General features: G+C 44.6%; 1 protein-coding gene across 2 annotated transcripts; it reads left to right on the forward strand.

The window, feature by feature from the left end:
* asap3 (ArfGAP with SH3 domain, ankyrin repeat and PH domain 3) lies at positions 1-26,011 on the forward strand. Of its 2 annotated transcripts, none has more exons than XM_035167909.2 (26): positions 1-398; positions 4,033-4,105; positions 6,787-6,932; positions 8,466-8,540; positions 9,725-9,774; positions 10,673-10,796; positions 12,110-12,195; positions 12,559-12,634; positions 13,569-13,655; positions 14,312-14,421; positions 15,478-15,547; positions 15,645-15,732; positions 16,017-16,065; positions 17,552-17,718; positions 18,367-18,500; positions 18,651-18,742; positions 18,832-19,012; positions 20,332-20,417; positions 20,539-20,654; positions 21,246-21,313; positions 22,038-22,145; positions 22,810-23,023; positions 23,582-23,861; positions 24,003-24,225; positions 24,366-24,493; positions 24,640-26,011. In XM_035167909.2, exons 1-26 carry the CDS (start codon positions 273-275, stop codon positions 24,650-24,652), a joined length of 2,970 nt encoding a protein of 989 aa, XP_035023800.1. In that variant the 5' UTR covers positions 1-272; the 3' UTR covers positions 24,653-26,011. The 2 variants fall into 2 exon arrangements, with proteins under 2 accessions (XP_035023800.1, XP_035023798.1); XM_035167907.2 differs by having other exon boundaries at positions 2-398; positions 24,366-24,497.
* The last annotated feature ends 293 nt before the right edge of the window (positions 26,012-26,304 follow it).

Consider the following 26,304-nt stretch of genomic DNA (forward strand, 5'->3'; position numbering starts at 1 on the left):
CAATAGCGCGCTGATTCACCTCCACGCTCTCAGATTGGCTGAGCTCTCTCACAACTCAGGTCTGTTCTTTAGGAAACTTTCCCCCTCAAACCCACTTTTCAGACGACCCACACCGAGAGGACCGGACCTCAGCCTCCCTTCACTCCCCGCTCTGTGCGCAATGGAGGATTAAACTGTCCCTGCTTCTTCAAATGGGGATTTACTGGCGCGCGTAAAACTTTGCCTCACTTTTCTCGCCAGGGATTCTCTGGATCCGTCTTCGCCCAGAAAACATGCCGGAGCGGATCAGCATTTCCGACTTTGTGGTTCTGACGAACGAGGATCTGTCTTCACCGGGGACCTCGAGCTTCCAGTCGAAGATGAGCGACTGTCGCAGCACCGTGTCCACCGTGGAGGAGGTGAGGGGGGGTGGTGCAGGGTCGTGCGCCTTTTCTGTTGTTTACCTGTACAGCTGCGCTATTTATTGTGCTTCTCACTGCCTCACCTGTGGAGCAGGCTTCTCTTAGAACACTGCAGAGGAACCTTCTTCTTTGTCCAACTATATGTACACATGCAATGGTACAATGACCCACTGCTCCTGCAAAAACCTTATAATAATAATATGCACATACTGCTGCTAGACTATTTACAGTGGGACAAGTGCACATACTGGTCAGGGCTGGACAATATGGCCAAAAATTACATTTAGATAGAAATTTAATATCAGTCGATATCGATAATTATCACGATAAATGCCATATTATTATTTATTTTAAGTTTGAAGACATTTTGCATAGTAATGCATGTCTGTAGGGTTGAAATATGGTGTCATGTGGTTCTGAACAGTGTGTTTAGACCATTTCAAATAAAATCTGGGACATAGAAACCCTTTCATGGCTTTTGCTCTCCTTGTCAGAACAACAACACACACACAATGGGTGTGTATGTGTGTTCTGTTTGTGGCGAGAGCTTCATTTGCAGTCATTCCATGCATTCAGGCTTGGTTCAGCAGAGAAGTAAAGGTTACTCAAGGTAAGGTTGCAAACAGAAGGTTTAGGTCTGATGGGAGTCAGACTCAAGATGGGACACACACAGAACACACATAACACAGCCAACATCTTTTGACGGAGTAAGATATTGTTTTTGTGAGTATGTACACACACATGTTTGACCATGCTTGCAGGGCCTGTCTGTGAAGGCCAGCTTGTGACTGCTTTGTTTGAAATTGTACTTTGGCTCAAAGCTTGTTTGAGGTCTCTCCATATATGTGTGTGTGTGCGCGCACGTTTGCTAGTGTTTGTTTGAAATCTGCTCCCTCTAAGCTCGCATATGAGGAAACGGAGGGAGGCTGCACATGAACTCTGCCATAAAACAAATAATCCAAGTGTGCACACAGGGTTTTCCTTCCTTGCACGTCGACTTGTGACAAAAACATCATAGCTCACTGATGTAGTGTGACCCAAGGTGGAGTTTTCCTGCTCTCAGACAGAGCTCACATTAGTTTGAATCAACAAACTGTGGCTTATTTTTATTTTTATACTGAGACATTTTTTTTATGTCATATGGGAAAGTGATACAGTTTCCTATGCAAGGGGTTTTTGACTGCAGAACCTTCAAATATATGGAGCCTATGAAAGATGAAAGGTTCTTATTAAAACTTTCCTGGCTTGAATCTGTGACAAGTGATCAGAGATGGAGACAGCAGATTTCAGGATTTACTCACAGACAGCTGTCTGATGTATTTATCTTGGCCTAATGTCCCTTTTTTATGGCTATGACACACTGGAAAAAATAGCTTGAATAGCTGCCTTGGGGAGGGTCATGCTGGAATCTTACACATGTACAGACAGACAGGCGGACGCACACACAGATGCAATAGCCCCTTTATAGATAGATCTATGGTTATAATGTTTAGGCAGCTCAGCGGGGATAGGCTTGATTAATGGCCAGTGTAATGTGTGGGCATGTGTGTGGGTTATGGCAGCAGCCAGGGAGACACAGACACCATTTAGCCGCACACACACTCAGCTGATTGTTACTTATTACTCCTGATTATAGATGAAGATAAACGAGGAAAGACGGGGGGGATGAGGAACGGTTTAAATTCCTACAGCTGGAAGCCTCAGGGTTTTTCTTCAGAACAGAGCTAACGTTTTCTCCTAGTTCAAGTGAACATGATGAAATTGAATATTGTTGCTTGTCCTGCAGCTGAGTCTGTCATCATGTCTTGTTAATGCGGTAAATAAGTATCAGGTATCAGTTAGGCGTGAAATATCATGCTCTGCTGCCTGCTGACGCACACACACAGACAACAGGTGTATGCTGCCCTGTTTTCAGTCACAATAACGTGATGTAAAGACACAGTAGGTTCTCAGTATCACTTCACTCAATGGGCGGAGCCACTGAGTGAAGGGATGTGTGTGTGTGGTTCTTAGATAGTTTGGCTAAATATAAAGATGGCCGACATCACAGCTCCCCAAAAGTGAAGCCAAAGCATCTCAATTGTCACCTGGTGGCTGGCGGCAGTATAGGTCATAAATCCTGCCACCTCCATATTATTATTATTGGATGTGACATGGATCAAACTTAAAAAGTCAAAATACACATCAAATGTTTTTCTGAAAGAAGGTCTCTGTCATTTTCGGTATATCACACAGATGTTTGTTCAAGTCCTCATGTTTTAATTGCCAGCTGAGACGGACTTGTGATTGGTCGGGTGGGCGTATCGGCCGCACATGGACACAGCCGGTTCCGTCCCCCGATCAGTAAAGTGCAGACTTGAGCTGTGTCCCAGTTCAGGGGCCCACACGGCCCACGAAGGAGGAGGTCTTTGTGATGGCGTTCGGATCTGGATAGTGGGAGGAAGTGGAGACACATTGTCCCTCTTTATGTACAGTCTATAATTCCGACTGATGGATGAATTGTTGATGTGCCCTGATGTATTTCACAAAATTGGATAAACACAACCTGTTTTCATTGACCTGCAGCAGCTTGTTTCCACTGATTATCTAATTTACCAAGCTGAGGAAACTACAGCAGCAGCAGCGACTCCCATCTCCAGCCTCCACTAAATCACTTTCCTATTCACTGTCTGAAAAGCCACATTACACAACACCCACAGCGCCTCTTTAATTAGTGTACTAACACTTGGGGAGTGGACTGGACCAGGAAGGACTGAGGACTGTAAACATCCCAACAAGGCGGAGTGTCTGTTAAGTCTAGATCACTGGCTCATTAAAGCTATTTCTGGTGGCATGTAGGTGGAGTACCGCGTGTCTTAACTTCACGAAACAACCGGCCTGTGTAGGGAGAATAAATAGGATGTAGTTCAAACCTTGTTGGTGTGGAAAAGGTTGATCGTCCAAATACAATGGCGCCGGTTGACGATGTGCGTCTTGTCTGTATCATGTGTCGTGGAAAGACTTAATTTCCTGCAGAAGAAGCCTGGTCTGGTTTTGATGTGTCAGTGTTCAGACAGGTGAAGTTAGCGCGGTGACATCATTCCGTGACGGTGTAAGATTGATGATTGTTTTGTGGGCAAGCGGTGACTCACCTCTTCGTCTCACTCACACAGCGTGAGAAAAGCAAGCATAATTTATCACACGAAAATAGTGACTGTCAAACCTCAAGCAGCAAGAGAGCACGGCCGAGTGCTTTCTTTCATGAAAGGTTGCAACCCTTAACCTACACGATGGGGAGAGACGATGGGAGTAGAGATGGATGATAAGATGATGAAACTGCAACTGACAAAGTTATTCCCTTTAAATCAATGTGTCAAATTAGGCTGTTTGGGGAAATCAGTCAATACTATATACTTTAGTATGGTAGTATTGGATTTACAGGATTTTTGCATCAATGTGTCTTGCTCTAACTCAGTTATTTGGGTCACCAGCTAAAACATCACAAAAACCTTAGAACATTTACGCTACATGTCAATATCAACAGGATTTTATCTATTTTCCACAAACCTAGGATGTAGACATTGTCAATTTTTTCTTGATTTATTTTTAGATTTTATTTCACACATCTCTCTGTCTCATTGTTTTGTTGCAGTCTCTGGAGATGGACCACACGACTCTGCAGAAGATGAAGAAGATGATCAAAGCTATACACGCATCTGGACTCTGTAAGTGTCAAATGACGACAGTACACGGCTAGTTTGAAAAAAAACCTGTCTGCCAGCTCTTCGTCAGTGGACGTGGTTTAAAATGTCGTGGTGATAAATCCTTTGACATGCAAAGCTCAGTAGCTGTTTTTGAACTCCTGACATTTCCCTGAAATTTTCCTGAGGGGTTGCGTGTGACTAAGCAAATATCCAAGTCAGGTGCTGCAGGCATTATTCGGAACGTTTCCTGTCAGCCCCCTAGTAAAATGTCCGGAACATGTCTGAGCGGTGCCGGCCAGGGAACTTTCTGATGACGTTTCTAACACGTGATGGACACAAAACTGAGAGATTGCAAATATCACAAGATGAAAAAGAGGTGCCGTACATGATGAAGACGCCGACGAAGATGTGCATTCATTGCGCAATTCTTTTTCATGTCGAAGTATGTCTCCTTAGCTCAGCAATGAGTTTTTCAGATAAAGGTCAGTTTCTATGACGATAGGATGAGGAGTTCAGTGCAAAGTGGAGCCTCCGTATAATTCACTGTACAAGCCTGGTCCAGATGACATCATCGGGCTCGTGCGGGCAGTGTTGTTTATGAGGGAGGCCCCTTGTTATGGGAATGGGTTTGTAGGATGATGAGTGATTGTGTTTACATCTATGCAGAGTGTATGCATTTGTGGTGTGTATCTGTGTTAAGGTAAATGGTATGTGCGGTTTCGGCAACAACAAGCCGCTCAGCTCACAGTGACCCGACAGATCCACGGGGTCGCTAAGTTCTTGCTTTGTGAGTATGTGTCACGAACTCTCAGGATTGGACGCGCATAGGATGTGAGTGTTCACCTCAAAAATGCGCGGGAGAAAGCGAGAAACTGCGCAACATATCCTGAAGTTGTTTTTCTGAGCTCGCTTTCAAGTCTGCTTCCCATTTCGACTCATGGTTTTTAGTAAAAGTGAGTCAGAGCGGCAGCTGCCCAGGATTAGGCAACCAGATCCCGTCAGCAGCGCAGAGACCTGCTCCATGATTATTCTGCTTTTTCGCTATTTCTTCCTTTGCATCTAAGTAGAATCATATGTGTTCGCTGCGGTTGTTGAACCTCTTAATCAGGCCTGATGGTAAGCACTGATTGACGGTCTGACTCAGCATACATATAAAGACACAGTCCCCCATGCTGCGCTAACGGCCCCTCGCTGTGTCGCGCTTACACACACACACACACACACACACACACACACACACACACACACACACACACACACACACACACACACACACACACACATATGGCGAGATGTTCTCTTCTTCAGTTCTCTGTTCCCATAAACCGCTGAGCACCGTTTTTCTCTGCCAAGATGCTGAGGCCTGTGAGTCCCTGTGTGTTCTGGCAGAGGAGTCAAAGAGTTGAGTTGCTCTGCTGGTGTCTGGTAAAGGTCAGCGGTAAACTCATCCTCCTCGCTCCTCTGTGACTAAGCTGTTTATGGTTTGATGGATGCACGTGTGTTGTTTGTTAGACATGTGACGCTTCACAGATCTACTTTCCTCTGGCGTGTTGTATATTTTTCGCAAATGCAAAAAGTCTGGAAATCAAACAAAGTCGGTGGTAGAGGAAGCTCCTCTCCCGCAAAGAAGATCCTGAAACATCTCGTCACAAGAGCCGATGCCGACATTTCCTTCCCGAGCTGAAAGCGGTTGACCAACCACAATAGAGTGGGGCCAGCTGGCCAATCAGAGCAGACTGGGCTTTATCCGGACCAATTAAAACCAAGCGTTTCAGACAGAGGCTGAAAAGAAGAGCTGCAGCAGCAATGGACAGGATGAGGAAGCTGATGTGTTTTCTTAACATTAGAGCATGTAAACCTTTTCAAGGAAGTCTCATTAAAGACCACGCAGCCTCAACAGCTCAGATTCCCTGCTCCCCTTGATTCAGCCTCCTCCGTCCTGCAGTGTCTCATTCTTTGCTTAAATAAATAGTTTGGCCTTCAGTTAAAATGTTCCATTTTTGCTTTACAGCCACTTAGTAAAACTGTGTCTGTCCCTCTACGCTCAGTCTGTTTTATATTTTTCTGGAAAACTGGAGCATGAACTCTTCTGCCTTTTTCTGCTTTTGTGTGTTTAGTCTGCTATGGGCACTGATTCCATTTGTTCCTTTACTTCTTTGTTAAATTGTTAGTGTGAAACCACCAGTGAAGGATTTCCTTTTCCCCTGCGCCAGATAAGGTATTTCTGGACGACTGCGGCGACACACATTTGTTTATAACTGTTCGTCAGGTGGCCATCTTTGTTGATTGAATATGACGACCTCAGTGGCTTGAATTGTGCCTTGTGTTTATTTGAAGTCGTCGTCTAAGCCTCACGTCCAAATAGCTTTAGGGTAAAAGCTCGTCGAGCACAATGTAAACTGGAGCGGTGCCGGCCAGACTTCAGATTCCTTTCCATCAGCCTTTTTCCACAGACTGAGGTCATGACACTTGGGAAAGTGACCTATAACATTAGACACTGACCTATAATCCGAAGAAAAGCATGGCTCTCTCTCTATATGTGTGTCTGTCTCCTGTTCCAGGATGGGTGGAAACCAGGACTAATTTGTCCCACATGTTTGTCTTGTTCAAAAAACTCTCCCTTCTTCAGACTTTCTGCACATGTCACTTTAGCTTTTCCGCGTCTGTACTCATTATGTGTGTGCATGCGTGTTGTTTTTCAGCCCACGTGGAAAACAAAGAGCAGTACACCGAGGTGCTGGAGAACCTGGGGAACAGCCACCTGACCCAGGACAACAACGAGGTCTCCACAGGTTTCCTCAACCTGGCTGTGTTCACCAGAGAGGTCACCGCCCTCTTCAAAAACCTGGTGAGGAAGGAGGACGGGGAGAGAGAGGGTGGAAGAATGGAAAAGGGGGATGTTTCTTCAAACAAGCTGTCTTTACCAGAGGGTTCAAGCAAAACCTTTTGAGGAGCGAGGAAAGAGAGGTGGAAAATGAAAAGAGGAAAGAGAAGCTGCTCTCACATGCGTCCAAATCCAAAAATGATGGCGTAAGCTGAAAACGTAAACAGATAAAATAAAGTAAATCAGCCAAATTTGTAAATTATTTTAATGTTAAGCAGCAATAGATGGCAGAACCCCAAAACTGAGACTTTGGATGTACAGTATGTTTGGTGTGTGTGTGTGTGTGTGTGTGTGTGTGTGTGTGTGTGTGTGTGTGTGTGTGTGTGTGTGTGTGTGTGTGTGTGTGTGTGTGTGTGTGTGTGTGTGTGTGTGTGTGTGTGTGTGTGTGTGTGTGTGTGTGTGTGTGTGAGTGTGTGAGAGAGAGTGAGACTGAATGCATGGGAGAAAGGGAGTTTTCACCAGCTGCAGGCTTCTTAACGCTCAAGACTGTAAAATACGGGGCAGTCCGGAACCCTCCCACTGATAGTTTCTATGACGATGATAATTCATCCCAGACCTCCATGTGTGAGCGCACACACACACACACACACACACCCTGTCTGACAGAGTCCCTCCCACGTGTCAATCAAAGCCTCACAGGGGAGACTGGGCCTTACAGATGTTAAAAGTAAGTGGGTCCAAAAAACTAACAAGAGGGTGATATACTACAAAGTCAACCTCAGCGCGTCCCTTAATGCCTCGTGTGAGGGATCATTGCACGTCCCCCTGCCTGCCTGCACACAGGCGCGCGTGCATCGATCCATCCATCACACGCTGATGCATGTGTTGACTCTGGGAGTTGGTATTTCCCTCTGTCAGAATGCCATGTATTACCTATTAGTTACCTCAGCTCCTGGATGCCAACCAAAACAATCTGCAGGCCTCTTGTGTCAATACATCGAGGTCATCCCATGGAGGCGTTCAGCTCAGGGAAGAGTTAGGACAGTATTTTGTCAAGAGAATGGCTGTAGTCCACCAGGAGCCATGAAAGAGCAGGAGGAACATTTACCCCCAGACTTGAAGAGTGGTCGGCGGGAGACACGTGGACAGGAGCTGACATATAAATGTAGCCCTGCTGCATATTCATGGGGGAATTGTATAGTTTAAATGATGCTCTGCTGTAACATGCAACCTGTTGAGCTTGTGCTGTTTGTTTTGTGACTCATTTTCACTGGAAACCTGATGGAAGCAAGTTTAATCTTAAATCTACAAACATCAAATTAAACTCAACTTCACCATGTTGGAGATATGCACTCTACTGAGGGCCATTCTAGTTTGTTTGCTTTTGATGAGTCACCAGTTCAAAATGACCAAATCTCTGTGTTTCATTAATTCCCAGAAATGTTAGTCTGTAGGGAGATAACCTAAGTGTGTTTGCTCATATTGAAGGATATATGATCCGTCTGTTGTGTATTTTTGACTTTCTTTACTCATTTCCTCTGCTCTTGTGTTTTTCAGGTACAAAACCTCAACAACATCATGGCTTTTCCTTTGGAAAACGTTCTGAAGTCCGAGCTCCGCGACAGCAGAATAGTGAGTCTGAGATGTTCTTTCGAATTTAATAATAAATTAAACTTGTGCCGGCTGAGCTGATGCATACACGCCATGATGATTTCCTTTTATTTCCTTGTTCTAACACAGAGAGATGATTCCTGATTCAATGGAAGCTTAACCCTAAAGTTTACTGAATTATTTTCAGAATATTGTCCAAATCTGTAACATTATACAGTTCAGCTTTAATTTTTGAATTTGAACAGCCTCTAGTTGTGCTTGTTTCTAAAGAGAACTCAATATTTTACTGTTAGTGTGAGAGAATTGTTTAATAAGCGCCATGAAGCGTCACTAGTGCACGACAGACCGAGTTATTGCTGTGCGCGTTAATTACACAAAGTTGTATTATATCAAGTTATTTTCAAACCCTTTGGGGAATCGAAATCTTTTTAAACAGTTCAGATGTAATAAGTCACAGATACATTTTTTAACCAGGCACTTGTTGATGTGGTAGGAGCCAACAAACAGAGCCCTGTGAGGTCATGTGCTCAAGATGAAGTGATTTGCAGCTGAGGAAGACGGATATCTGTGTTTATGCGTGTTGGCTTTACGGTGCAAAATTAATCAAATATTGGATAATATGGATTTCCTCTTGGAGCAGATAATACCGTCTGACTGTCTGTGCTGCAGACGCTGAGTCTACTAAGATGTTACAGTGGATAAGATAAGGCTGTTTATGCAGATTAACGCGTAAGACAGAGCTACACTCCCCACACTGAACCAGTCTGTCCCAGGCAGCGCTCGACCTTTTTTCCGATTTGCCAATGCAGCCGACAGACGCGTGAGTAATAACAGGCGAATGCTTCTGTAAGCTGCCGTCAGTGCCCTGGGTTTTCAAACAGCTGATTCCACAGCTGAAGAATAGATTCACTGTGACCGTGAAGGACGTCACCGCGATACTGAAATCCTGTTAGGTCAGATTGCAAACTAGTTAGCTTCATGTGAGTAATCGTGTGTCTGTGGATCAACTGTCTCGATCTACCCCTCGGATTATCACCAGTAAACCCACACCTTCAAATATTGCACCGATTCTGTGTGTGCCTGGGGCATAATTTATGGGGGGGGGGGCATCAAAACCGGCCTGTATGATGTTTCAGAGTATTTAATTGATCATTTAGTGTCATATACATAAACAGTGACAGCACTCTTCTTCTTCTCTTCTGCAGGAGCTCAAGAAACAGATGGAGAAGAGCTGGAAGGACTACGACATAAAAATGTAATTACCTTTACTCTTACTACTTGGCTGCGTCCAGTGTTTGATTACAGTCTCGCTCTTCATCTTCAAGCCTCTTCGCTTTCAAGAGAGAAGAGAAACTGAAGCCCGACGTAGACGTTATTGCCTGAGGAGAATCATGTCACACGTTTGCATTTCTAGTTCTTTCTCATGGTGGGTTATAGAGGTTAATGCAGCAGCAGAGGTAAATGTGATAAACACTTCATTCCCCCACGGTCATTCTCCATTACATTACTATGGTGGTTTAAATTGTTTTATAATGTTGTTGAGAGATTCCACATCTCCGCTTTCATCCAATTTCCCGATATCTCTCTCACTCGAGCTGCTTTTAGAAATGCACTTGAAGTCTGGAAATCTACCAGAGGGGATGTATGTGAGAACACAACTGGTCAGTTGCTCCAGATATGTTCTGGAACACAGGTGAAAAATAGGTGTCATACATGTGGAAGAAGCCGACGACGATGTCAACTAGAAAACACAACGAGATTGAAAAGCTGTCAACGTGCTGCAAACAAAAACCCCTGAATTTCTACAGCGCTATTTATACATCACATCCATCCTCCTGTATGCTCTATTTTCCTGTTGTGGACATTTTCCTGTTGTTGTGAACATATCCGACCCGGACAATCTCCTGCTGCGTTCTTCATATACGAAAGGGAAAATATCCAGACATTTTAAGCAGATCATGTCTGAAAATGGCTCACGGGGAAAGTGAAGGTCGCTCAGTTTGTGACGGAAAAAGAAGCAACATGAAATGTTCCAATAGTTAATCATTACAGAGAGAGAATTGATTAGACTGTCAGGTAAAAGCTGGCACACACACTGTGGTTATAAATGATACAGGGATAACATTCTTTCTTCCTTTCCCTCACACTACCAGAGGGAAGCTGGAGAAGGAGCGCAAGGAGAAGACCCGGCAGCTGGGGCTGATCAGGACGGAGGGATCAGACGGCGGGGAGGACATGGAGAGAGAGAGGAGGTCCTTTCAGCTGCAAATGTGTGAGGTGGGGGGATGCGTGCCAGTCAAAACACCAGACACCTTTCACATACCTGGGGCGGGCTAGATTTAGCACATACGGGTGGTCTGCCTCGTGGATTCCATATTCCGTGCATGGTCAACTGGATGGCCGGGGTTGATCCCTCGCCTGTGTCTCTCCAGGACGAATATATGCTGCAGAAAGTCAAACAACAGCTTCAGTTGGTTGAGTTGCAGTAGAGCCGCGTCGTAAACATTAGAGGCTGCAGTTCAAAGGCAGATTAAACAGCTTTATGGCCCACACCTGAAAGCCAAATTGGGGGGAGTTATTGTGGAAGATACTGGCGGTGCTGTTACAGACAGGAGGTGTGGTCCCGGCTCCTAGTGCACATGTAGCAGGAGAAAAACCCTGAGAGGAAAAAAAAAAGGTCCAACTCTGACTGAGACCAGCTGTTGAGACAAAGAGGAGAGGCAGGGACAATGGAATTTCCACTTGCTGCAGCCTCTCCACCGCCCTGCGTCTCTTTGTCTGTTCTTCTTTCCCCTCCACGCAGACAAAGAGTCTTAAAAACCCTGTAGTTTAATGTTAATGCCCTTTAAAACCAAGAATAGTCTGATAATATCTGTAATAAAGCCTAAACTAAAGTACGCCTGTGTTTTAAATGAAGAGTCTTTTTCCAGTGTCTGTCTACAAGGTTCAGTGATTGGCTCCAGTGTTGAAATATAGTGTGTGACCTCTGAGACAATGTGGAGCAAACTTTATATAAACCTACTCAAAGTAGGATATGTGAAAAGCATCAGAGGGACGACGCACCGCCTGCCCACGCTGTACACACCCCAATCACATAATGCTAACTTTTCTATAATACTGCCATTTCTGATGATGTCATGAAGTGTTTTTCATCCCTGTCTGGTTGTTTGTATATTTGTTTGTAAGCAAAATTACTCCCCCAAAAAAAACCATTTTCTTTCATTGGGAGGCATGTTTCAACATTTTTACAATTTTACCAGCGAATAATTCATGGATCTTGATGAAAATTTGCTTTTCAGACCATATTTTGTCGACCTTGATCTTTCACAGATTAACTCCAAAAGTGAATCATCTGGAGATGCTCTCTCCCAAGTTCAACTAATATTTCCACCAAGTTTAATGAGTGTTTTTTAGTCATTTTGTTGACACGCACAGTGTAGGGGGGGGGGGAATACCCAGCCTATGCCGACATGGAGGGTGAAAATCTAGGATGAGCCTTGAATGATGTTTACATTTGAATATTCAGACTTTTCCGTGGACAGCTGCTGTTTCTGGAGCTGTTTTTGAACTTTCTGTGTCTGTGCTTCTAGTATCTTCTGAAGATCCAGGAGCTGAAGGTGCGTCAGGGTCCTGATCTTCTCCAGAGCCTCGTCAAATATTTCCAGGCTCAGCTCAGGTCTGTCCCGGCACTGCTCCGCCTTTTTTGGGTCTTGTCCATTTGGTTTCTAGGTGTGAAATAAGAACAAGATTATGTTTTTCTTCTTTGAACTTAAAAGAAATTGGATTGGATTTCTGCCCCTGGGTGCAGGCAGGGCTTTTGAATAGCAGCGGGAGGTTCTTTGGTTTTTCTCTTCCTTCTGCAAGCTATTATTACTGGTGTTAACCATTTACCCATTTAAATCATACCAAGGGTTTTATGTGGGAACGGATTTGCTTACACAGCTTCAGCATGTGATGTTTTGGTTGGTATGAAATGGGATGTTTGGACTTCAGTACCATCATGACTCAGCATTTGCTCTTTTTTTTCTTCTGATCTCAGTTTTTTTCAGGACGGCCTGAAAGCTGCCGAGAATCTCGCTCCCTTCATCGAGAAGCTCGCCGCCTCTGTGCACACGGTAATCACAGAAACTGCAGCCGGTTTGTCTGAACCTGCATCAGTCAGTGTTTATAGGGGTTAAAAAACACATTTTGATGTTATCATACCCCAAAACCACCCACACACATTTGTCATCCATTGCTCATTGACAACATCAGGCAAGACTATGTCCAAGGAGACACTTGCAGTAAAGCTCTGGCTGTAAATCACTTGGTGTTTTAGTGCCTCCTGCAGCACTCTTTCATTCTTTCACAACGGCCAAAACTCTCCTCTGAAAATTTCCCCCCGGCTGAACCCACAGGCAGGAGATTGTTATTGGTGTCGATTCCCAGAAATCACCCCCCCCACGTTTCCACAGATGAAACCGAAAGCATCCCTCATTTTAATTTTTTCCCTGCTGCACACCTTTTTCTCCAACCGCTCTGACTGGTTTCCAGGCTGCACAACGTTTGCCTTCTTCCCTCTTTTTTTTCTTCTTCCTTCGGAGCACTGGAAACAGACTGTTAACTGTGGTGCTGGAACGTTAGAGGTTTTTCTGGTTCTTCAGGGGCAGAGCGCGGACCCGCTCAGACATGCCAGACCTCGAGAAGGCTGTTCAGATTGAATCATGCCTTTTGGTTCCCAGGAAGGAAATGCTTGAATATTTTATTTAAATTAAGTTGTGCTGGATACAAGACTGGTCACTCTGCTTATAGAAATAAAAAACACAACTTCTTGGGACTGCACACACCCCAGTACAGAGCTCTGTTCTGCATTATTCAAACCATCGCACAAAGCTCTCGTGTGTTGTCATTCCGCACCCAACTCTCGGAACAAATCACACGAACAAAACATTGTAAATGAGCTGAGGGAAAACAAACATCAGCTGTTCTTCCAAATAATTACATTTCATTTAACATCACTTAAATAAACTGACTGTGTGTCTCTGTGTGTGTGTATTGTGTGTATTGTAGGTGCGTCTGGACCAGGACGAGGAAGTAAAACAACTCACTCAGTTGAGGGATTCTCTCAGATTACTTCTCCAAGTGGAGGGGAAAGAGGTAAACTTCCTCATAATCTATCATTCTCATTTCCTATAACCTAAGTACATTGAGCTGACTTTTCTACATCTGCACACTAAAGCTGTTTTCAGATATGAACTCTGGAAAATGTGGGTCAAGACTTTTTTCAGACTTGGCCTTTCACATATAAACAAAGCAGCAGGAGTTTTTCCGGGTCAGACACGTTCACAACAACAGGAAAATCTCCAGGAGATTGAGGCGAGGGCCGGTGTCTGGGTGGAGCATGATGTTGAAATTCCACTGCGGAAATCACATGTTTTTGTTTATAGCACATCAACACCAGCATCAGTTATTATCAGCAAAAGCTCTTGAATCTTATCGTCTTTCCAAGTTGACGGCTCCTCCCTCATCCTGAGATATTAGTATTCTTTTTGATTTGTTAGTTTTTTCGGTTTTGTGTCTGTCGCATGCTAGAATCGTCATCAACTCACTTGCTGTGAATTCTCAAAACTCCAGAGATTTCAGGAAAATATCCGGATTTCCGTGTCCAATGTCTAAGAGCAGCTTTACTGTGTCGATGCCTACAACAGTACTTGTGCTCTAAGTTTGATACGAGCTGATTTCTTGAGTTTCATATTGTTTTAAATTTCCTTAAACGTTTGAAGTTAATTCCTAAATCCCTGTTTGTGTCGCAGGAGTATCTGAACAGGAAGAACTCTGGCAATGGATACAGCATCCACCAGCCACAGGGCAACAAAACGTATGGGACGGAGAAATCTGGTTTTCTGCTCAAGAAGAGTGACGGGTGTGTAAAAGCATTTGCTACTGTCTGCATCTCTGATTAGGTTACAAGCATCGTGTCGTAGAAATGAAAAATACTGTGCAACAAAAAAATAATGTTTAAATGTTTTACATCTATATAATAACATTATTAAAAAGTGGACATTTCATGTGCCCTGGCTCACTGACAAACCTAACTTATGCAGAACCTGTAAAGTATTTTAGCTGTTCATCCATCCATTATCTATACTGCTTATCCTTTGAGTGTTGCAGGGGGAGCTAGAGCCAATCCCAGTTGACATTGGGTAAGAGATGGGGTAGACCAGGGTATCACATGGCCGACATTTACAAACAACCACTCCATTCACATCTATGGGCCAATTTAGAGTCTCCAGTTAACCTAACCCCAATCTGCATGTCTTTGGACTGTGGGACGAAGCCGGAGTAGCTTGAGAAAACTCATGCAGACATGGGGAGAACATGCAAACTCCACGCAGAAAAACCCCGGCCACGTTTTTAGTGGTTCAAATTACAGTAAAATGTATTTTTAAAGTGAAAAACACAGCTTATTAAAACTGTCCACTGCAGAGCTGGGGGTAAGAAGTTCGGAGAGAGAAAGAGAGGGGGAACTCAAACTTTGTCGACCCCAGCTGGTCTTCATTATCGTGAGATGAAGATTCAGGCAGGGGCCCCTCATGTGGAACTTCTTGGCAGACTCGCTCAGTGAGCAGATCCAACTTTTGAGTCATGCACACACACACACACACACTGCTAGATTGCTGTGATAAGGACAGGGGATGTGGTTCAGTAGGGCGAATGTGAGACGGGAGTAAACTTTCCTCAGGCCGCCGACACAAAACGGAAGGTTCTCAGCCATTTTACCTGATTCAGTCAAGATAATGAAGATTGAAACACTGTGAACAAGGAGTAAGCTGAGCGGGCACAGTGTGTTCCATCATCACTATTCACACCCAGGGTTTCTCGTTGATGACCTGCACTGAACCCATCCACACATCAAAATGAATGGCATCATGTGCACAAAGTGTAATTGGGCCTTTTGTGTTGACATTCAAACCTGCAGGATCAGGAAGGTGTGGCAGAAGAGAAAGTGCGGCGTCAAATTTGGCTGCCTGACAATTTCCCACAGCACGGTGAGGACACACAACAAAGTGTCAGTTGAATTCTGTCCAATATTTATTTTAACGCACACTGACATAAGTGTGTGTTTGTGTGTTTTAATGCCATCAGATCAATCGCCCTCCCGCCAAGCTGAACCTCCTGACCTGTCAGGTGCGGCCCAACCCAGAGGACAGGAGGACCTTTGACCTGGTCACTCGTAGGTTCACTCCTAAGCTTTGACCTTTACCCTCGACATATTATCACTGCAGTCGTCTGCTGTGCAGCTGTGTGAACATATTTCTATTCGCTCCCCCACGATATAAATTGAGAACAGAACTCATTTAGCTTGGGGTAGAAGCCAGAGATGCCGTATGGTGAAGGTACACAGTTGTGACGTGAAACAGATGATTGTGTGCATGGGGTTTGTTTTATGCCAATTCTGGAAATGCAGACTTGGTTTCCACATTTTAAACCCCCCCTCTCATTTCTCCTTCTCTGCAGATAATCGGACGTACCATTTCCAGGCAGAAGACGAGCAGGAATGTTTAATGTAAGCATTGTAGCTGCATGTTAGCTTTATGTTTTCGTTTTGCTTTGTCTATTACTTGCGCAGGATTACGCAAAAACTACTGATCGGATTCCCGCGAAACGCCGGGAAAGAAACATTTGAATAAATTGGCAGATCCAGGAATTTTGTTCCACTCTGCCTGCAGCGTTTCCCATAGAATTCATTCACTCTGTGGTGGTTGCACATACACAAACGTTGCTCTCATGCGCAGCAGATTCTGACCGACAGGTACACAGACTAAAGAGTTAAAGACAAGTCCTCGCTTGAGGGAGAGAACTGCATTGCCAACCCCTCGTGAGTGCATCTGACTGTCTGCCGGGACGGTAAAAATGTTACGGACGAAACTGCTGCATGCAGCTATACAATGCAACAACTGCGCAAAAAAAACAAGTTAGAGATCAAATGTGTTGGGATAAAAAAGTGTGGGTATTGTGCCAGGGCAAATTAGATTAAGGTGGGCTGCCACAGTCTAGATAATTAATGTCGCTGCTTTGTCATGACGAGAAAGGGCATTAACCTTGGCTGACATATGGGCTCCCAAGCCCCTTGTCCATTGTTTAAAAACCCCACTAACACCTGCTAACATCTGGCTTTTGTCAGCAATGGGAATGGATACGATCAGCATTCACTCCCGGGTCAAATGACTCTAGAGTAGACATGGGTTTTTCTCGGCGCTGGCTCCAATCGGCAGTGATGGAAACATGACACCTGGCTGAAAGCGCTAATTTGGTAAGACAGTGAGGTCAGAGGGATTCGGTTGTCGAGACGTCGAAAAGAACAGAAATGCAAACTCCTGTGCTGAGTTAATCAGCGGTATCAGAGTGCCCTTCTAGTTCGCTGTGTACGTTTTGGCATATCAAACACCTTTATGTGAGCTTAGGCCCGTAATGGAAAGATAACTCCACTTGAAAGAGAGCTGCACAAAGGTAGGAGTTAAATAGAAAGACAAAGGTTGTGCAGTGAGGTGGTGTAAAGCGTTCTGATCCTGACGGAGCTGAAGGAACAAGCAGAGCAGATTAAGGACAAAAAGGGAGAGAAACTAAAGTAAAAGCTGCCCTCCAGCAGACCCCAGCCCAGCTGCTGCGGGGTGGGACCTCTCTTTCCAGCCACAGACAGCAAGCGAGCAAACTCAGTGTGTTATTTTGTGTTGTGATGTGGTTGCGTGTGGAGGTTTTCTGTCCCCTGCCCTGCCCTGTGTGTGTGTGTGTGGGCCTCCTGGCAGATTTTTTGATGTGATGTGCTGTGTGAGGGACGGAATAGAAGAGGTTTGGAGGAAGTACCAAAGCTTCAGATATGAAAGAATTGTTTGAATCACATGAAAGCCGAGAAAGTGAGAGTGATGATGACAAAAAAAACACATACAACATTGTGTAATGCTTTCAATCTTCAGGAGATGAGAGTGAAAAGATTTCCTTGATGCGGCGAACTCTGTGTGAACAATGTTTTTCTGTGTGTGTCTGTACTGAAGCTGGGTGTCAGTGCTGCAGAACAGTAAGGAGGAGGCCCTGAACACAGCGCTCGGAGGAGACCAGCTCCACCTCCAGGACAGCGGGCTGCAGGAACTGTCCCGAGCCATCATCGCCGAGCTGAGACACATGCCTGGCAATGAGGCGTGTGCCGACTGCGGAGCTCCAGGTCAGTCCCCTCTCTGCTGTTGAAGATATTTGCAGAATTGAATGTGGAAATTTATGTTCATAAGCTGCTTTCAGACATGCACTGAAGTCTGGACACTCCTGACATTTTCCAGAGGGGCTGTAAGCGAGAACGCAAATGTCCGAATCATTTGCTCCGGACATTCTCTGGAACGTTTCCTGCCAGAGTCCCAGTAAAATATCTGAGTGACAATAAGTTTCCAACCAACTGAAAAAAAATAAACCCGAGAAGAATACAAATATCGCAGGTTGAAAAAGAGGTGTCATACACGTAGCAGACACAGACAAAGATGTCAATTTGGAAAGATTTAAGAGATTTTGCCGATAAGGACCCGTGCAGGTGTCGATGTGCTGTAAATACAAACATGTGATTTGCACAGCGGAATTTTAACGTCATGTTCTCCCTCCTGCATGATCTATGCAGACGCCAACTCTCGTCTGGCCGTACCGGACATTTTCCTGTTGTTGTGAACGCATTTCACCCAGACAATGTCTTGCTCATATGGACCCAATTTTCCAGATATTTTCCTAAGTTCATGTCTGAAAATGGCTGTAACCAACAATTCGAGCTGTGTTTTTCGGAGAGTTGTGCGTTCCTCACGGTCTGCTCTTTTTGCTCGGTGTATCTTAGATCCAACATGGCTGTCCACGAATCTGGGCATCCTGACCTGTATCGAGTGCTCCGGGATCCACAGAGAGCTGGGTGTCCACTACTCCAGGATCCAGTCTCTCACTCTGGACCTGCTGAGCACCTCTGAGCTCCTGGTACTAACTGCACACATGGAAACACACACAGAACCCTGATGGATTCTCTGTTGTCAGGATTTCCTAATTACACACATAATGTAACCATCTGCCTGTCATTGAAATTCCTTTCTGTCACGTCTTTGTGGCTGCGTTGTGTTTTCTCTCCAGTTGGCCGTCAGTATTGGCAACACCAGATTCAATGACATCATGGAGGCGGGCCTTCCAAACGACTCCGTCAAACCGCTGCCAATAAGTGACATGTGAGTCCCTGATTTCATTTAAACCCAAAATCTGATTCTTCACAAGGCATGTACTTTATTTTTCATCAATCCTTGTATTAAACAACCAGGAACGCCAGAAAGGAGTACATTGTGTCGAAGTACGCCGAGCGGCGGTACGTCCTGTGCAGGGAAGAAGCCGACCCCGGCCGGATGCACGACGCCGTGAAGAGCCGTGACCTCACTTCTCTTCTTCAGCTCTACGCCGAGGGGGCGGACCTGGCCAAACCGCACACGCCACCTGACGGACAGGTTGGGATCATTCACAGTCGCACATGGATTCACACGTTATTGAGCACACGGCATTTCTTGCTAAAAATGTATCCTGTCAGGGAGGGAGTGCACGTCATGAACCTGAATTGAAACTCTTAAAGATTCTCACATATGTGGTGGATTTAGTGTGAATGACAGCAACTTCCTGACGAGGCCGCCCTCCCTGCTCGCTTAAAGCAACACACACACATTTATGAGATGCTTTACAAAACTTGCCACTGACACTGAAGAAGTGACTAAAAATAGAAATCCCCACAGTGTTAAACAATGACACGTAGGTGGTGTGTGGATAGTTACAGTATGTGAAGCATGTGTTAATTGTCCTCTTGTGTGCATGGTTCATGTGGGTGTGTAGTCCGAGGCCGTTCCATTTCTTTTGGCCTCTAATTCAGTCTTTTCCTCCCTTTTTCCTCTCATCTTCAGCTGCGTCTCTCCAACCCCTCGTTTTCTTCTTTAATCACATCCTAGCCTCTTGTCACAGACTTCCTGTTCAGCATAAGTGCGTAACACCACCGTCATCTCTCTCTGTGTGTGTGTGTGTGTGTGTGTGTGTGTGTGTGTGTGTGTGTGTGTGTGTGTGTGTGTGTGTGTGTGTGTGTGTGTGTGTGTGTGTGTGTGTGTGTGTGTGTGTGTGTGTGTGTGTGTGTGTGTGTGTTTGTTTATTTTGGTTGGTGCTCACTTATTGTTTCAGCTTTTAGGTCAAAGCTCATGTCCCAAGTGAGACAAGCTCATTGAATTACACATGCACTCCTCTGTCTTTCTTATGCGCTTCCTTTTTCACTTCACATAGACAAATCATCCTTAAATTTTTTAACACACAAACCAGAACGGCTCTCAGTGGACCGGACCCCTCTGCCAAGGCCCAACAGTCCTTTTAAATTCAATCAAGCTGCACCAAATTGTAGACACTCGTAAAATATCAGTCCACAAAAAATGTGCCTGATTGTTTTATGAGAGATCAGTGAATTATTCCTTGGGAAAATGGTGTTTATGTTAAAAAAAGGCCTTTCTGACCCATTCCGACTCCTTTCCACCAAGTTTTGTGGAAATCTTTTCGGTGGTTTTTGTGTGATCTTGGTCACGAACAAACAAAATCAACAAACAAATGCACATGGGTGAAATAAATACTAATAAATAGTTGTTATTCTGCCAGCATGTCAGGAGACCTGATCGTCAATAACGTGATGCAATTGACCGATAGTGACCTTGACCTAAAAAACTATGCTGCGCACAGATGGATAATCTCTTGAGGGTCAACAGCGTGATCTTATTTGTTTGTCTTCTTCTTCCTGTTGAAGGGGATCAAAGAGACGGCCCTTCATCTCGCTGTGCGTCTGGAGGAGAGAAGCTCTCTGTCGCTGGTGGATTTCCTTTGTCAGAACAGGTCAGACAATGATGAACATTCAAGTGTGATTTGTAGCTCCCTAGAATAAAGAGGATTAAGTTTTATTAGAAGCTGGGGACGTACAGCAGCATCTGTACTGAACTGTATGTTCACTTTACAGCAACTGTCTGGAGAAGAGAACAGCAGAAGGGAACACGGCTCTGCATTACAGCGTCCTGCACCACAAGCCTGAGTCTCTCAAGTTACTGCTCAAAGCAAAAGCAGTTCTACACACAGGTACATTATACAGTCTACTTAAACCTCTTTGTGTTTTATATAAAGAAGCCTGTGCACTCACAAACTATTTCACTTCAGCAACTACAATCTTTTTTACTCGCACAATTTATTCATATAAATATACGTATTTCTTTTGTAACATTTCCATACTACTATCTATACTCTGTGCAATGATTCAGTTTATATTGCGTTGTCGTATGTCTTTGTTTTTATTTATATATTTAAAATAAATAAAGAGAAATTATACTAACAAGTTTAATTATTATCTTGTACTTAATCAGCTTCCTATATATTTAAATAGGTTGTTTCGCTGTGCTCTATATTGTATATAATGTACAAAAAAGATAGGTAATTATAAATACAATATAAATAATGAAAATAAGGCTATATATATATATTTATACTTATATACAAACTCATACACCTACATACCCCAAATCAAATATAAACAAATCTGCATTGTTTTTTATTGCAAAAAGAGAGGAAGATAAACATTGTGTGCTATGTGTGAGTGCACCATGATTTGCTACTAATTTTGTCGTAAGAATCAATCAATCTATCAAATGGTTTAACAATTTCTTTTTTCTGTAGTGAATTCAGCAGGAGAGACGGCTCTCGATATCGCTCGCAGGCTGCAGCACATACAATGCATCGACCTGGTGAGAACTCAGTCCTCTTTTAGTTTCAATTACAATTCATATTTTCAAAGAACAAACAACAGAGAAATCGGAGCTGCAACATTAAGAAACCGACCACAAAGTCAACTCCAGAAACAAACCAAGACAATCTCCCCGGCTCGAGACACAACCTTGAAATAACTCCCCGTGCAGCAGAGCTCAGGACTCAGGTCTCGCTCCCAGGACGAGGAATCTTATCCTCATCTGGTCCCACTGTGCATCATTCATAAACTGGTTTTATTTTCTTACCGGGCCATCTGCCCTGCTGACTCAGACCTGCTTTGTGTAATATCCTGTTTGATTGTGCACATCCTTGTCTCGCAGGCCTACTGTTTAACAATAAAAAAAAAGGTTACGCCAGGAAAGTGCCTCATTTTGGCTCATCGGGCGTATTGAGCTCAAGTTGCTGGAGCCAGGAGATTTTATTTCAGTTATTTCATTTAACCCTCTCAGCTCCTAGCTCCTCTGTAAAGATTTTTCCGTCAACTGATTTCCCCAAAATAGTTTTTATGTCATTTATACTCTTCCTTATTCTTTTATAATAATCACAGAACCTCGTGAGTGCCTGTACAGAAAAGTTAAAAATATTTGTGTTCCTTTAACGTTCCTACAGCCAAGAGGCAAATACCCAGTACGCTGTTATCTTTTCTGTTTTCCTTGATTCGTGCATCAGTATTCAGAGTGTTTGTGATTGTGTGTGTTTTAGTTGGAGCTGGCCCAGAGTGGGAAGTTCAACTCTCAGATCCATGTGGAGTTCATGTGGGAGACTCAGTCTCAGGAGCTGTATGACAGTGAGGATGACCTGGATGAGAGGGTAAACAACACACACACACACACACGCACGCGCGCACACACACACACACACACACACACACACACACACACACACACACACACACACACACACACACACACCTGGCAGGACACACCCCCCCCCCTGCCAAAAAGCCGTTACAAAGAATCAACAAAAACATTACAGGGGTTTTCCACCTCACTCTGCTCATGTGGAAGGATCAAAAAAGTTATCTATGGGTGTAACGATTCTCTTAAACCACAGTTTGGTTCCGACCTTGATTTTTAAGCCACGGTTTAGTTTCGTACCTGCACCAACCAGCATCTGACCACGCTGCTGACGTGAATGATCCTGTGTGGGTCTAAAATCTCAGGGTTATTATCATCTTGTGCCAATTAAAGTAGCCTAGCTTATGTGTCATGTGAAACATTTACAAAATATACAGCTTGCCCTAACTTACCATTAAACATCTTAACATGTGTTAGTGTCTATTGCCAAAGTAAAATGGATTTTGTTTTTGGGTTGCAGCTGTGTTGGCAGGTTGGGGTGTCCCAGTTCACAACATCCTGTATCATGAAGTTTCTAGACATTTATAACCCAGCCTCTGTTTCAGAATCCCTCACACCTAGAATTAACCAAAGAAACCACAAAATTCAACCCTGTGCTCGTTTCCTCTTTCCTCCAGGTGAGCCCGTTGCCCAAAAATCGATCTCCGCTGGCTTCGAATGGAAGCGGTGGAACCTCCTTTTCCCGCTGGAGTCTGGCCTACACGAGTACAGGCAGCCGGCCTTGTCAGACTTACGAGAATCTAGACTTCCTGTACAAAAATCCACCTGCCAACAGTGCCCCCTCTGGAGCATCAGGGCCCCCACCGCTGCCAGCGAAGTCCATCCAGAGAGGTGAGCTGCTGTAAATACTCCTGTCAAGACTTTAAACTTCATATTTATTCATCAAGAACGATAAGTAACTTTCAGTCATAAGAAATCATGTCTCAACAATGTAAGTCTTACAGTAATTCAACATTTAGATGAAGCTTGCGTTCTACCAAAGGGCTGGAATACTCTCATTTTGTGAAATAGCTGTTAATCACTGTAGATCGCTGCCACCAAGTCGGAGCAATTTTCCAAATGAAGCCACACAACAGCTGTTGTTGTACAGTTTAGTGACTCTTTTGTAGCCTGTAATAAAATCGCACAATGAAAGCTGTCAAAAATGTCACTGCCAGTAGTTCTTGGCTTGTTTGCATCATCTGAATGGATGATGGTTTCAATTACATTTTTTTACAACAAACTTGTTTCTTTATTAGTTCAAATAAGAAATTCATAGTTTCATTTTAGATCTTGGCAACTCATTTGAATCATTGAATAACTCAATGAACTATTTAATGTTGCTTTTATTAACAGATCCAAAGCACAGTGTGGTTTTGTTCTACTTTTTGACCCCATTTCCCTCCGCAGGTCGCTCAGACCCCCAGATATCGGTCACAACACAGGAAGGAAACGGCATCCTGAGACGTTGCTCTAACCCGGCTTACCAATCGACAAGTCCCCAGATGCAGGCGAGACACAGCACTGCTTCACCCAACACAGAGAACCCAGGCCAAGGTGGGAGGCCCTCTAGGTCTGGAGGTCTGCTCAGGGGGCAGAGGCAGACGTCGGAGGGCCAACCTGGTGCCGGCTCTGGGTCTCAGAGCAGTGTCGCGTCGACGTCCTCTCAGAACCACATAGGGCCTGTCAGGTAAGACGGCAACTGGTGTATACATTTCATTTGACACACTTTTATAAACTTGACATTATCAGGTGTAAAGAGGGACACTTGGAGCATCCAATCCAAGCTGACACTTTGTCTAAATGTTGTAATTTCTTGATCATTCTCCAGCTCAGAGAAGACCACGTCGTATCGCCGGACCAGCAGTGGAGGTGGCAGCCAGGGGAAATGTGGCGTGTCGTCTCCGAGCTGCGTGGGCAGCCAGGAGGAGCTGTACTGCAGTTTAGTGGGCCTCACCCCGGCTCCTGCTCCAGCCCCTTCATCATCCTCATCATCCTCATCATCATCATCACCAACCGTGACCTGTGCCCCTCGACGCCGCAGGAACGCTATGGTAACAGCCACACACACGCAGAAACCTCCAGCTGTCGTATTCAGGCCCCATGTCGCGGCCTTCACTCTCCTCTCTCCGGAGAATCAGAAAAAGGCCTGTGAGATTTCTCAGTCAATATAAATGTGACATGTCTCCTGCAGGTCTCAGGCAGCCGGCCAAATCACAAGCGTGTCAAGGCTTTAGTGGACTGTCGAGCAGTCAGCGCCGAGCAGCTCGCCTTCTTCAAAGATGAGGTCATTGTGGTGACGGCCACCAATGACCCCCACTGGTGGGTAAGTGCAACTACAACTTTTTCAGTCTGTCAGTTTTAGCTGCGAATCAGAGGATTTTGCTTGAGCTTATACAGTGAAATATGAACTATATATTATGAATTTTCAGTTAGATCATAAATGTTTTTTTTTCCTATTCTATCAGGTCGGTCACATAGAGGGGGAACCATCCAGGGCCGGGACCTTTCCTGTCAACTACGTACACAAGCTGACAGACTGAGGGACGTGGGAGCTTGAAAACATTGTATAGTAACATACTAGAAGAACTGAACCAGAATAGGATGCTCGCCAGAACCTAATCATCCCACAGCGGATTTAATCCACAGGAGAGGACAGTGTTATTCTCCTGCATCCAACTCCAACGAAGGGACACCTGAGGATTTAAAGGACTGTTTAAAGGATTATACATTTTAACATGTTCTCATTCTGGGAACTAAAAAGGGAACATCAGGGTTTTACAGCCCCATTAAGCCTTTTATTACAATGACTTGCAGAAGTGCTTTTCCCCCCTGTTGGTCTATGTGTTTCTACAGTCGTCTAAACCATGAACCACTACTATTAGGTACAAGATCATTTGTGGCTGGGAAACTGCTCTAATATCCATTTAACCTTTAATTACACAGTATACTGCAAGTGTTTTAAGATGTCTAGGATCGGTACCTACAGGCAAAACTTAAGTATAGGGCACAACCCTTTCAGGCACTTTAAACCCAGGGCGAAGAAATCTTCTGAAGAGCTGGCAGAGCTGTGTGTGTTCACCAAGTCGGCTACTGAGCACGGATAAAGCTGCTCTTTTAGTTTTGAGCGGAAACTCGTCTCATCCTCTACATCACAGGATACTGAGAACTCGGACGTGCGGTTCAGACCTGCCCGGTGTCTGTTGCAGCCTGCCTGCCCCGGGACGCTAAAAGTGGCCTCGCCAGCCAGTCTCCAAACAGAACGCCAGCCGTCCGGGCAGCCCGGAGGAGAGATCTGAAACTTTAGCTCAGCCATCTTGACTGTGCAGGGGCACGGCTCGCAGCCTGCGCGCAGAGGAGGAGGAGGAGGAGGAGGAGGAGGATCCAGTTTCTTCTGGCTCCAGCCATCTGTCTCTATGAAGGACCTGGGATAACGTTGGTGTGTTAGGGGGGGAAAGGAAAAAGGAAAAGACTCTCTGCTCTACCAGGAGATGGCACTTAGAGAGGGCTTGTTAGTAACTGCATGTCCACTGAACACACAGTTACTTACTGTAGGCATCACACCAGCCACACAAGCTCACTTGCACTTACTGTACACACACGGTAGCGTTGTTAGTTAGAGACCTTAAGGGAACAAAGAAAAAGAAAAGGAGACGTGTAACTGCTCCATTTTGTTTTTTTAAACCAGTGACAAATATCCACATGTAACATTTCACTGCAGATCTACACAATGTGTTTGTACATATTTGTCTAAAATGTTAACCGATGTGTATAGTGTATAGCACCTGTTTTCTAAAATGTTGTGCATCATAAACAGTTGTATCATTACAGTCAGTGTTACTTCGTGTGGCCGTCTCCTGATTTGATGCCGTGTGTCTTCTGTTGTATTTGTCAGAGGGAGGAGGAGGAGAAGAAGAAGAAGAAGGGAAGCGACACAGTTGCGTAATTGGTTTTCAGAAAGGTTCCTGTCCCTCTTGCTTTGAATCAAACACTGACAGGGATGAGTAAAGGTGGGCAGGCGGCAGGCGTTCACTTCCGTTTGAATCATTCCTGAGATTTAGCAAAGTGGCCAGGAGTCTTATCGCTCGTCACTGTTTCTGCTGACGTCGTCTTGTCACAGTATTGATGATGAG

The sequence above is a fragment of the Hippoglossus stenolepis genome, chromosome 10 (genome assembly GCF_022539355.2).
Source record: "Hippoglossus stenolepis isolate QCI-W04-F060 chromosome 10, HSTE1.2, whole genome shotgun sequence".
In the NCBI taxonomy this organism is placed as follows: Eukaryota; Metazoa; Chordata; class Actinopteri; order Pleuronectiformes; family Pleuronectidae; genus Hippoglossus; species Hippoglossus stenolepis.